We start from the raw sequence: 13,919 nt of genomic DNA, 5'->3' as shown, positions 1-13,919 counted from the left end.
GTCCTGCCACTACTGCACCCCCACACACACACACAAGAGAGAATGCTGCATCCATCAAACTGACAGGTGTATTGCTTTATTACCCCTCCCCCTCCCACCCCACCCCTCCTGGGAAAACATCATCCTTATTATCAGACAGATCCTCAGCAGGGGTCTTTGAAGGGATTCCAAGAATGTCCAAATGTTTTTTCATGCTGGCCTGTTCCTTTAAAACCCTCTGAGGTCGGAGCTGTGACCCCCCCCCCCACACACACACTGATTCTGGGCCCTTTAGGGGGATCTTCAATTTTGTATTGTTTTACATTTAGTCATTTAGCTGAACGCTTTTATCCAAAGTGACTTACAAGTTCTGTACGACAAGTCATCAGGAAGGGCACAACTCTTATCAGCTGAGTAACAATGTTCATCAAAGTGTTGAGTGCTCCAGTGTAGGTTAGTTTATTAGGACAAGTGCATGACAGTAAGGTTAGTTAGGGTTAGATTTTTTTAATTAATCTTTTCATAATATGAAAGTACAGGTTCATACCTTCAAAATAAGCCATCACTTGTACAAATCAGGCAGATACTTTTCAATCTATATCTTATGAATCATGCTGATAACACACCTGAGCTACAGGCCCTCAAAGAAACCGGAGGCATTTATCTTGCTACGCATAATGACTACTTTACCCAGAAAGCAATAAGATAAGCTATTCCTTTATTGATCCCCTTGAGGGAAATTCAGGATGATACCAATGTAACCCCCCCTCCCCCCACTTAACACCTTCTAGGCTGAGAGCAGTAATAGTATTGCAGTATCTACCTACAGTAATAGTATTGCAGTATCTACCTACAGTAATAGTATTGCAGTATCTCTACCTACAGTAATAGTATTGCAGTATCTCTCTACCTACAGTAATAGTATTGCAGTATCTCTACCTACAGTAATAGTATTGCAGTATCTCTACCTACAGTAATAGTATTGCAGTATCTCTACCTACAGTAATAGTATTGCAGTATCTCTCTACCTACAGTAATAGTATTGCAGTATCTCTACCTACAGTAATAGTATTGCAGTATCTCTCTTACCTACAGTAATAGTATTGCAGTATCTCTACCTACAGTAATAGTATTGCAGTAGTATACCTACAGTAATAGTATTGCAGTATATCTCTACCTACAGTAATAGTATTGCAGTATATCTCTACCTACAGTAATAGTATTGCAGTATATCTCTACCTACAGTAATAGTATTGCAGTATCTCTGAACCTACAGTCAAGTCAAGTCAGTTTTATTTATATAGCACATTTACAAATGACTAACAGCCAAACCAAAGTGCTTTACAACATGGTAAAAAACACACACAATGCAATAAAATACACTAGAATTACAAAAAAAGGTAGAGTACAGTACATATAAGAAAGCAAGGGCAATAAAAGAGACAAGAAAATTAGATAAAAAGTGCAGAGTGACAGCAGACATCATGTATAGATGCTGGGCTAGCTCTGGTCAAAGGCCGGGAGAAGAGGTGTGTTTTGAGCAAGGATTTAAAAACCTCTAGGCTCTGGGCAGATCTTATGTGGGGGGGGGGCTGTTCCACAGCCGGGGGGCAGCAGCAGCGAAGGCTCTATCTCCCCTGGTTTTGAGCCTGGTCCTGGGCTCCTCCTCCAGCAGCAGCTCTGTCTCCCCTGGTGTTGAGCCTGGTCCTGGGCTCCTCCTCCAGCAGCAGCTCTGTCTCCCCTGGTGTTGAGCCTGGTCCTGGGCTCCTCCTCCAGCAGCAGCTCTGTCTCCCCTGGTGTTGAGCCTGGTCCTGGGCTCCTCCTCCAGCAGCAGCTCTGTCTCCCCTGGTGTTGAGCCTGGTCCTGGGCTCCTCCTCCAGCAGCAGCTCTGTCTCCCCTGGTGTTGAGCCTGGTCCTGGGCTCCTCCTCCAGCAGCAGCTCTGTCTCCCCTGGTGTTGAGCCTGGTCCTGGGCTCCTCCTCCAGCAGCAGCTCTGTCTCCCCTGGTGTTGAGCCTGGTCCTGGGCTCCTCCTCCAGCAGCAGCTCTGTCTCCCCTGGTGTTGAGCCTGGTCCTGGGCTCCTCCTCCAGCAGCAGCTCTGTCTCCCCTGGTGTTGAGCCTGGTCCTGGGCTCCTCCTCCAGCAGCAGCTCTGTCTCCCCTGGTGTTGAGCCTGGTCCTGGGCTCCTCCAGCAGCAGCTCTGTCTCCCCTGGTGTTGAGCCTGGTCCTGGGCTCCTCCTCCTCCAGCAGCTCTGTCTCCCCTGGTGTTGAGCCTGGTCCTGGGCTCCTCCTCCAGCAGCAGCTCTGTCTCCCCTGGTGTTGAGCCTGGTCCTGGGCTCCTCCTCCAGCAGCTCTGTCTCCCCTGGTGTTGAGCCTGGTCCTGGGCTCCTCCTCCAGCAGCTCTGTCTCCCCTGGTGTTGAGCCTGGTCCTGGGCTCCTCCAGCAGCAGCTGGTCAGCAGACCTTAGGGCTCTGGATGGGGTGTGGTGATGCAGGAGCTCAGCCTGGTACAGTGGAGCCAGCCCGTGTAGTGCTTTAAAAAGAGTCAGTAAAAGTTTAAAATCAATACGGAAACGGACGGGGAGCCAGTGGAGAGAAGCCAGAACTGGTGTGATGTGGTCACGTTTCCTGGTACCGGAAAGCAGACAGTAATAGTATTGCAGTATCTCTACCTACAGTAATAGTATTGTAGTATCTCTACCTACAGTAATAGTATTGTAGTATCTCTACCTACAGTAATAGTATTGCAGTATCTCTACCTACAGTAATAGTATTGCAGTATCTCTACCTACAGTAATAGTATTGCAGTATCTCTGAACCTACAGTAATAGTATTGCAGTATCTCTACCTACAGTAATAGTATTGCAGTATCTCTACCTACAGTAATAGTATTGTAGTATCTCTACCTACAGTAATAGTATTGCAGTATCTCTACCTACAGTAATAGTATTGCAGTATCTCTACCTACAGTAATAGTATTGCAGTATCTCTGAACCTACAGTAATAGTATTGCAGTATCTCTACCTACAGTAATAGTATTGCAGTATCTCTACCTACAGTAATAGTATTGTAGTATCTCTACCTACAGTAATAGTATTGTAGTATCTCTACCTACAGTAATAGTATTGCAGTATCTCTACCTACAGTAATAGTATTGTAGTATCTCTACCTACAGTAATAGTATTGCAGTATCTCTGAACCTACAGTAATAGTATTGCAGTATCTCTACCTACAGTAATAGTATTGTAGTATCTCTACCTACAGTAATAGTATTGCAGTATCTCTACCTACAGTAATAGTATTGCAGTATCTCTCTACCTACAGTAATAGTATTGCAGTATCTCTACCTACAGTAATAGTATTGCAGTATCTCTACCTACAGTAATAGTATTGTAGTATCTCTACCTATAGTAATAGTATTGCAGTATCTCTACCTACAGTAATAGTATTGCAGTATCTCTGAACCTACAGTAATAGTATTGCAGTATCTCTACCTACAGTAATAGTATTGCAGTATCTCTACCTACAGTAATAGTATTGCAGTATCTCTGAACCTACAGTAATAGTATTGCAGTATCTCTGAACCTACAGTATCTATAGGGAGGTGTACGTTATTGCTGTTTCCGGCCGGTCCACCATCTTGAAAACGCAATGTATTTCCCCATTGACTATTTCTAAATCGTCAAGTTTAAAACAAATAAAGCATCAACATTTTCATGTTGTACCTTTCTGTGCGTATTCATCCACAATATTATGAAATATATGAAAATATTCGCAATTAATCGTGAAAAAAAATATCGTCGAATTTTATTTCAACCAAAAATGCTTAAACAATAACGTTAGTGATAGAAGGGAACTCGTTTTGTGCAAAAATTGAAAGCTTTTCAATATTCATCATGAGTCAGAATTGTTACAATAGCCGATAATCCATTTTCCCAATGATAAATCCCTAATACGGGTGGACCTTGCAGGGGGTCCAAAGTGATGTCAGACTCAGACTACACCTCCCTATATTATTGCAGTATCTCTGAACCTACCGCATGTCTCTGTGTCAGGACTCCAGCTGGACGGACATCCGCTGTCCCTTCGAGAAGCGTCGCGACGCCACGGCTGTCTTCTGGGACAACGTGGTCTACATCCTGGGCGGCTCGCAGCTCTTCCCCATCAAGCGCATGGACTGTTACAACGTCCTGAAGGACAGCTGGTACTCCAAGCTGGGCCCCCCCACGCCCCGCGACAGTCTGGCCGCCTGCGCCGCCCAGGGCAAGATCTACACGTCCGGAGGGTCGGAAGTGGGTGAGTTGTAGGTGAAAAGGGGGTTTTGGATCAGATGGGAGGGTTGACGGTCTTTCCTCCTGTTTGATACCCACACAGTTTAAAACCTGTCTTTCCTCCTGTTTGATACCCACACAGTTTAAAACCTGTCTTTCCTCCTGTTTGATACCCACACCGTTTAGAACCAGTCTTTCCTCCTGTTTGATACCCACACCGTTTAGAACCAGTCTTTCCTCCTGTTTGATACCCACACCGTTTAGAACCAGTCTTTCCTCCTGTTTGATACCCACACAGTTTAGAACCAGTCTTTCCTCCTGTTTGATACCCACACAGTTTAGAACCAGTCTTTCCTCCTGTTTGATACCCACACAGTTTAGAACCAGTCTTTCCTCCTGTTTGATACCCACACAGTTTAGAACCAGTCTTTCCTCCTGTTTGATACCCACACAGTTTAGAACCTGACAGTCTTTCCTCCTGTTTGATACCCACACAGTTTAGAACCTGTCTTTCCTCCTGTTTGATACCCACACAGTTTAGAACCTGTCTTTCCTCCTGTTTGATACCCACACAGTTTAGAACCCGTCTTTCCTCCTGTTTGATACCCACACAGTTTAAAACCCGTCTTTCCTCCTGTTTGATACCCACACAGTTTAGAACCTGACAGTCTTTCCTCCTGTTTGATACCCACACAGTTTAGAACCTGTCTTTCCTCCTGTTTGATACCCACACAGTTTAGAACCTGTCTTTCCTCCTGTTTGATACCCACACAGTTTAGAACCTGTCTTTCCTCCTGTTTGATACCCACACAGTTTAGAACCTGACAGTCTTTCCTCCTGTTTGATACCCACACAGTTTAGAACCTGTCTTTCCTCCTGTTTGATACCCACACAGTTTAGAACCTGTCTTTCCTCCTGTTTGATACCCACACAGTTTAGAACCTGTCTTTCCTCCTGTTTGATACCCACACAGTTTAGAACCAGTCTTTCCTCCTGTTTGATACCCACACAGTTTAAAACCCATCTTTCCTCCTGTTTGATACCCACACAGTTTAGAACCTGTCTTTCCTCCTGTTTGATACCCACACAGTTTAGAACCCGTCTTTCCTCCTGTTTGATACCCACACAGTTTAGAACCAGTCTTTCCTCCTGTTTGATACCCACACAGTTTAGAACCTGACAGTCTTTCCTCCTGTTTGATACCCACACAGTTTAGAACCTGTCTTTCCTCCTGTTTGATACCCACACAGTTTAGAACCTGTCTTTCCTCCTGTTTGATACCCACACAGTTTAGAACCTGTCTTTCCTCCTGTTTGATACCCACACAGTTTAGAACCTGTCTTTCCTCCTGGTTGATACCCACACAGTTTAAAACCCATCTTTCCTCCTGTTTGATACCCACACAGTTTAGAACCTGTCTTTCCTCCTGTTTGATACCCACACAGTTTAGAACCTGACTTTCCTCCTGTTTGATACCCACACAGTTTAGAACCCGTCTTTCCTCCTGTTTGATACCCACACAGTTTAGAACCAGTCTTTCCTCCTGTTTGATACCCACACAGTTTAGAACCAGTCTTTCCTCCTGTTTGATACCCACACAGTTTAGAACCTGTCTTTCCTCCTGTTTGATAATACCCTGATGAAGCCCTGTTTGCTGTGGTGCAGGCAGCTCGGCCCTGGACCTGTTTGAGTGCTACGACACGCGCACCGAGACCTGGCAGGTGAAGGCCAGCATGCTGATGTCCCGCTGCAGCCACGGCTCGGTGGAGGCCGCCGGCCTCATCTACGTGTGCGGCGGGACCCTGGGGAACAACCTCTCCGGGAGGGTCCTCAACAACTGCGAGGTGTACGACCCCGGCACGCAGCAGTGAGTGGTGCTGCGCCGCGGGAAGAGGGCTTGCACGACGAATCGGGGAAAAAAAATTGCTATCTCAATTCGTAGACCTATGCAATCTCGTTTCTAAATTATGCTGATTTTTTTTATATTAAAAAATATATATATAACGGCTGGGTGGCGTAGCGGAGATTGCGCTCGTCACCAATGCAAGAGACTCTGGTCTCGACTCCCGGAGTCAGCATTGCCTGCGGCTTGGGCCAGTCGTCATACTATCTCAATTGGCAGAGATAGAGGGTGGAAGTCGATGGGTGGGGATTGGACGTTGTGGACAGCGACTCCTACAGGTCGGTTGGGTGACGCCTGTTCAGCAGAGACGGGAAGTATCGGGGGCAGCGTGAGCCTCCCACGCGTTACTCCTCGCCAATGAGAGAAAATGATGATGATTCTGACTTGAGTTATTTTGTATGTTACAAGAGACTTTTAAGTTTAAGTCAAGCACTTTCATATATGTTATGTTTAAGTCTAGCACTTTCATGTTATGTTGTCTGTTTAAGAAAGAGTGCAATAAATGATTTTATTGAAAAAATAAGAATCGTGTGAGAATCGTGATCTCAAGAGAAAAATCACGATTCACATTTTTTAGCATGAATTGTGCAGCCCTACCGCAGAACACTTTCAATCTACTGTCGCCATGTTGGCCTCCCGCCATCGGGAAAACCAGATGAGCCACGTTTTCCCAAGACTCGTTTTTTGAAAGAAGGGAAAAAAAATCGAATCGAATTTTTATTTTTTATAAAGAAAATAAGTACATCTGGCCAGAATGTAGGCTACCAGTAATTCTAACACATTGAATAACACAAGGTAGATACAGTATATTTGTACTATCATTTAGATCTCAAAGTGGAGAAAATAGATATTTAGACCCCAAATATATAACCTTATGTTCGGGCCAAAACTGTACTATATACTGTAAAGTCATTATTGAGCATTTGAATGATGTTGTCTTGACACTCACCAATCTCTTTATCTTTGAGCCTCTTCCTTACCTCCATATCTCTCTGTCTCGCTCTCTGTCTCTCTCTAGATGGAGGGAGCTGTGTGGGATGAGAGAATCCAGGAAGAATCATGGTCTGGTGGTAGTGAAGAATAGGATATATGCTGTGGGAGGACAGGGAGCACTAGGTAACAAGAATACTCTGATTCTAATGCATTCATTATGGATATCAGTGTGTGTGTGTGTATATATTAGGGGTGTAACGGTACGTGTATTCGTCCCGCGAATTTACGGTACGGCCGTCACGGTGCGGTATGCGCAGCCATACGAAGAATACGCCTCACAGCGCAAACACACGAGTCGCGCATGCAGGCACTCGCGAGGTCCGTGTGAGAACAGCGCGCGTGGCCGGGCACACCGAGTCCGACTTCAGAACGGGCGAAAGTGCACGGAGGAAGGCACATTTACATTGGAACAGCTGCAGGGTCATTACAATTTTACAGTTTTCTTTCGTTTTCTTGTTTGCCCAATAATGTTAACCAAATGAAACCAATGGAAAGACACACACGCAGACACACACACCAACATTCTCCCCCGCCGGACTCTCACAGACACAGCCGATAAAAAAAAAAACATACTTTTCCAGACTGATCATTACTTTTCCGGACTGATCATCTGAGCTCCTCTCCAGTTGAACTGCTACCGTGTTTAAATCCAAATAATCCTCTGCCATTGTTGTAACATGTCATCTGTTCTCTAGTATTCAGTCTCGTGAAGTTAAATTCTCTCTAGAAGTGAAACTGAAACTTACAAGGATAAGTTGGTAAAGGGGCAGTAGGCAAGTGGATGCCTGAACACAGAATGACACCAGTATCACTGACTACCACGGCAAGCCTATAGAAAATGATTATATCTAATAATAATAATTATAATAATTATCATAAATATATAATAATAATTATAAATAATAAAACATTTAAAGTAGATATTTTTTTAATAAATTAAATTATATATATTCTTTCTGTTGTACCGAACTCGTACCGAACCGTGACCCCAATACCGACGTACGTACCGAACCGTGGCTTCTGTGTACCGTTACACCCCTAGTATATATATTTATCATCGCTGTGTTTCACTGCTGGATGACGGGCAGCTCAGGGTAACAATTATACTCTGCCACCTGCCAGCATGATACATTTATATTTTGTCTGTACTGTTGGCTTGTGAGTCTGTCAAAAGCCCTTGACACACACGCACACATTTAATTACACGTTTAGTGCCATTGCTGGTCAGAGAGGTGCTTATCGCGCCATAAATCGATCAATACAGAACGTATTAATTAATGTTGCGTTTCTTTTTAAAATGTAGCCAAGAGTAAACACCCTAACCCTGTCAAAACGGCAGTCAACGTGTATATTTTCAGCACTACGTTTGTTTACCAATGATTTTAAGTGTTATTAGTGAAATGTGAGTTTATAGAAATCCCAGCGAATTGAGTCCGAAACCGGCACATATTGACGGGAGGAAGTGGCGCAGCCAAAAGTGAGTAGTCTTTTAAAAGAAGAGACCCAGGGGCGCCTAGGTGGCGTAGTGGGCAAGGCGCTCGCCACCAATGCAGGAGACGCTGGGTTCGAGCCCAGCTCTCCGCATTGCTATCAGCTTGGCTGGTCGTTCATACTAATACAATTGGCAGTATTAGGGGGTGGGAAGCTGATGGGTGGGGATCGGACGTTGTGGACAGCGACTCCTACAGGTCGGTTGGTGCGCCTGCGCAGCAGAATCAGGAAGCGACGGGGGCGGCGTGTCCCTCCAAACGCAGACCCCCGACGCTGAGAGATCGCGCTGTGCAGGTGAAAAGATGCGACGGCTGCTTCCTCGAGTACCGGAGGGGACACGTGATGTAAGGCTTCGTCCACATTGCAGCCGGCTTGTGGGAGGCAAGAAACAGCGTTCGAGACAGGGGAGGGTAGAATTGGACGATACGAAATTGGGATGGGAGAAAAATAGAAAATCGGAGAAAAAGTAGATAAAAAAAAAAAAAGAAGAGACCCAGGGCTTTCGATGGGCTTTCGAATTTACCCACTAGAACGGGTTCAATGTACGTGTGATACGATTGTAGCCTGAACACCGAGTTCCACTGTAAGCAAACTGCGGCTCTCTCTCTCTCCGCGTCGGTGAGTAGGTGGACTGGACTCGGTGGAGTACTACGACATCGCCGTGAACGAGTGGCGTGCCGCGGCGCCCATGCCGTGGCGTGGGGTGACGGTCAAGTGCGCCGCCGTGGGCGAGGTCATCTACGTGCTGGCAGGGTTCCAGGGGGTGGGGCGCCTCGGACATACCCTGGAGTACCACACGGACACGGACAGGTAATAATAATAATAATAATAATAATAATAATAATAATGGTTCATTACATTTATATAGCGCTTTTCTAGACACTCGGACAGGTAGCGGGGGCATGGACAGGTAGGGGGGGCATGGACAGGTAGGGGGGCGGACACGGACAGGTAGGGGGGGGACACGGACAGGTAGGGGGGCACGGACAGGTATGGGGCGGGGGCACGGACAGGTAGGGGTTTGACAGGTGTTTGATCAGGACGTGAAACGAAAGCCTCCCGCCATCCGACCCGTTTGATAAATGATTGAGAACGGATGTTCTTGTGTTAATTATTCAACCGCGGTGTCGATTGTCCCGTTTCACGGTTACGCCACTCACTATATAAAGAACAGAGCGCTTTATTGCTTCCGCGCGAGAAGCGGGTAAACGCCCGTCTCTCTTAGTGAAAACGACGAGAGCTGTAGAGAAATAACTTTTTTTTGTCGATTTTATGTTATGGAAAGATTTCTTTATTTCAGTTTTTAGTGATTATGAAATCAACTGATTATCATGTGTGTAAGTCTTTTTAATTTACCAGACATTGACAAAGTAGCAAAATCCCATCAATTTAGACTAGACGGGTGAGTTCTGAGGTGTTTTTGTTTACATATCAATGGAAAGGTGAAATAAGGCCATTTATTCCAACCTGTGTGTGTGCGCGCGTGCAGGTGGGTGACCTGCAGTAAGGTGCGGGCGTTCCCGGTCACCAGCTGTCTGATCTGTGTGGTGGACACCTGCGGAGCCAACGAGGAGGAGGACATGGACCTCATGGAATCTCAGACTCGGCGCTCCTCTTCTGCCTCGACCTCCTCCTCCTCCTAGGAGACGGGAGGTTCTCTCCTCATCATCCTCATCCATCCTCCTCCTAGGAGACGGGAGGTTCTCTCCTCATCATCCTCATCCATCCTCCTCCTAGGAGACGGGAGGTTCTCTCCTCATCATCCTCATTCATCGTCCTCTTAGGAGATAGAGGTTCTGTTTGTGGGTGTAATATATATATATACTCACGGAAGGACGGGGCATCAAGTGAGGGAAAGGTTGAGGTCCGAAGTATTGTCCTCTACTAATCGATGCCCGATGTCATAAACATCATCATCATCATCACGTTTTGTGTTTCTCGTGGGTCTGAAAGACTATCGTCTTAGGGAATGTCGAATCTAATATCACCACTTCCATAAAACTGATACTAGACCTTTAGAAACACTGGCTCTTGACATCCCAGTAGGCAACCTGGGACGCGTTTAGGAGATCACAACATACCCACGTTAAAGCGACAATGTGCGTCACCTGCTGGCGACGAGCGGTACTGCCTCCGTGTTATTTTCTCTGTTGCCGCTGTGTGCTTTTTTTTTTATATATATATATTTTTTTTACATTCAGACTTTTTGCAGAGCGAATCCTCGGTGGTCGAGGTGGCTACATATTTGTTTTCCATTGTTGCAGGAAAATACCCCGCGCTCTTGTGTGTGGGAAGATACTAGCGCGCCTCGTTCGTTCCAAGGCATATACTTGTAAGCGTGTCTCTCTCCCCAGACCGCTTGAGGCTAGAGCAGCGAGAGGTGTTGAAGCGCTGGTGGTCTCCATTTGCTTTTTACACGCTCCGGAATTTAGTTGATTAATAGAAAATGGTACATTGTCCCTTTTTTTAAAAACAACATAGGAAAACATTACCGCAAGCTAGCACGTATGTATCCGGGGTCACATAATGGGTAAACTTGAAGAACCAAATGTTCTTTTTTTTCTCCTTTATTCAGCGAAATTTAAGTGTAAACGTTTTAAATTTGAAATATTTTTTTTTAAGATTCGTGTTACAGTAGTTTTTGTAGTGCCAAATGTGTGTGGATTTTGCTTGTGGCTGGCATGAGTCTGTCTTATCTATAACATAATATACTCTTTGGTTTACTCTGCCATGCTCTTTGGCAGAAAACTGTGAGAACCTTTAGTTGAGACAACTCGCATGGATCTAGCAAAGGTTATGCTGCTATTGTTACTGTTATAATTACAAGTTATTGGGGCGAAAGAAATGTCTGGCGAATCTTCGGTTTTATTAGTTTATTGCCTTGGCAATGCTGATTGGGGATCAGCCAGTAGGGTGAATATAGTTTACTGCCTTGGTAATGCTGAATGGGGATCAGCCAGTAGGATGACTTCATTCTAAGAATGCCTTGTAAGAGTCTTGTCTGAATTTAGTATTTGATTTCTCTGTAAATATTACATACGGTATACATATAAATTTGTGAAATGAAAGATTTAACTCATTTAATGTGATTTCTTTCTTTTAACTTATTTTATTTTCTATTTCAATTTTTGCCACAGTATAATAAAACCTCCATCGTTGGTACTGTGTGACATTATTATCCTATATGTACATTTGTATTATATTATCAAGCTACTCATTAGACCATATTATTAATTATACAGTACTCCGTATAGTAGACGGTGTATGTAATAGTATTTGGTGTGTGTGTAGTACATACTGAAGCCACATCAAGTGTGCCGTGGAATAATTTTTACAAGACTTAAAATAAATATGATTTCTACATTAGATATGTTTCCATTCGACATACATATCGGTGTCGGCACTTACTTATTCATAACTAGTGTGACATTTGTATATACCGCCATATACAGTATGTCCTCTATTCACATTCTCACGTCAACAGGTGGAATAATGTACCTCGGTATGAGGAACCATATAACTGACATTTTCAGAGGAACAATGTTTGCCAACTTTATTGTCTAAAGATGGTAAGTTGTTGTGTTCATTTATAGTTAAAGACGGTAGAGGTTGAGTACTTTCTGGTGATCTATCACTCAAGTGATAAATTGATTTTACAATTGCAAATACATGGGTTGTCCAAAGAAATACAAAAAAACAGACTTGTATGGTTCTTCAGTGCAAGCCAAGGGTTCAATTATTTCGCCGCACATCAAATATCCGGTCTCGCATAATGAGCTGCTAGCATACTCTTCTGAGATGACGGGAGGCCAGAAGAACGGACTGCCACCCGAACTAACTAACTAAAAGGAAGCGGATTCCATGTAAAAGAAAATAATTACGAAAACTCTCACGTATGGTTACTTGGGACTGTCTGGAATCAGTGCGTCATCTGCAGTTCAAAGTTAGCTTAGCCAACTTTATGATGCTACAGTACTGCTGAAGAGGCTCTCGAAAATCAATTTCTCTACAGTAAAATATCTGCACTGATCAGATGTCTATTACGTCCACATAGTGTTGCTTGTGTTGTTGACGTTGCACTGTTGTGTTTCTGAAATCTCTGATTGCACATCAACAAGGCAGTTTTCTTACTGCATCATTCATAGGCCTCGATATATATATCATCCCCAAATCATATACATTGGCTTATTATTGTTGTAATTATTTTTGCTGTAGGCCTACATGTTTGACTAGTGATGTCATTGCTGCCTGTCAAATCAATGTAATCATTTAGTCAGTGTACCATGTAGGGGAAATATCTCCAATGACGATATAAACATGACATTTCTTTATTTCTCTTTATATAAAGACGACTAAATAAACAAGTTCACAGGGAGCACTGACTGCATGCAGTTACAGGCAGTATTTAATATAAAACATCATAGGCAATGATATGATTTCATAAGGTGCTTAATCCATTAGGGTTGTGCTCATTTCACTTTCAATTCAAAGACGTAGACAAATAAACTGCAATTCATAGGCTAATGAATCAATTAAGAAGTAGGCTACTGACATTCCCAGTTACTTCTTAATTAATAGGTTAAATATGAAAACAACCTTCTCATAACAGATGGTTTTTCCTAATATTTGAATATTTAACCTATTATATTTTCTTAAATATTCAAATATTAGGAAAAACCATCTGTTATGAGAAGGTTGTTTTCATATTTAACCTATTAATTAAGAAGTAACTGAGAATGTCAGTAGCCTACTTCTTAATTGATTCATTAGCCTATGAATTGCAGTTTATTTGTCTACGTCTTTGAATTGAAAGTGAATTGAGCACAACCCTAATGGATTAAGCACCTTATGAAATCATATCATTGCCTATGATGTTTTATATTAAATACTGCCCACACTTATTGAATTGAGCACAACCCTGTTATTAAGACAATATTAGCTGCCATGAAGGCCTTCAGGTCTTTACAGAAACAAGTGTTTTTCCATCCAGGAGCTTGTGATACTGTATATGGACCTTGATTCTACATGAAAATATCATACATGACTTAGCAATATGCAAATAGATGTTACCGTGAAAACCAAATGAATGCAGTGCCTTTAAAAAGGCAGATGCGCGGCTGAAGGCACTTAAAAAATAAATAAAAAAACAAGCCGATTTATGTTTCACATAATACTCGCACACATCCAAAAATTGTTTTGCACACATTCATTTGACAGTTATTGAGAGTAAATTAGTTTAGAAATGGCCACAATTTATGTCATTGTGAATGAATGAAAACTTTATTT

The 13,919-nt window shown here is 43.5% G+C and overlaps 1 protein-coding gene across 6 annotated transcripts in view; it reads left to right on the top strand.

Moving 5' to 3' along the window:
* Positions 1-11,792, top strand: part of LOC311239123 (kelch-like protein 7) — a 32,084-nt gene extending 20,292 nt beyond the window's left edge. For 4 of the 6 annotated variants that reach the window (XM_084327372.1, XM_084327370.1, XM_084327375.1 and 1 more), the window contains 5 exons: positions 4,031-4,271; positions 5,912-6,113; positions 7,168-7,265; positions 9,257-9,443; positions 10,123-11,792. In XM_084327372.1, coding sequence (XP_084183498.1) covers positions 4,031-4,271; positions 5,912-6,113; positions 7,168-7,265; positions 9,257-9,443; positions 10,123-10,276 — 882 coding nt within the window. In that variant the 3' untranslated portion in view covers positions 10,277-11,792. The remainder of the gene's footprint in view (positions 1-4,030; positions 4,272-5,911; positions 6,114-7,167; positions 7,266-9,256; positions 9,444-10,122) is intronic. The other 2 variants (XM_084327373.1, XM_084327371.1) reach the window with 1 other exon arrangement.
* Positions 11,793-13,919: the final 2,127 nt, after the last annotated feature.

Source organism: Notolepis coatsorum, assembly GCF_963971535.1.
Source record: "Notolepis coatsorum genome assembly, chromosome: 13".
NCBI lineage: Eukaryota > Metazoa > Chordata > Actinopteri > Aulopiformes > Paralepididae > Notolepis > Notolepis coatsorum.
This window is presented reverse-complemented; position numbering and strand designations above follow the sequence as displayed.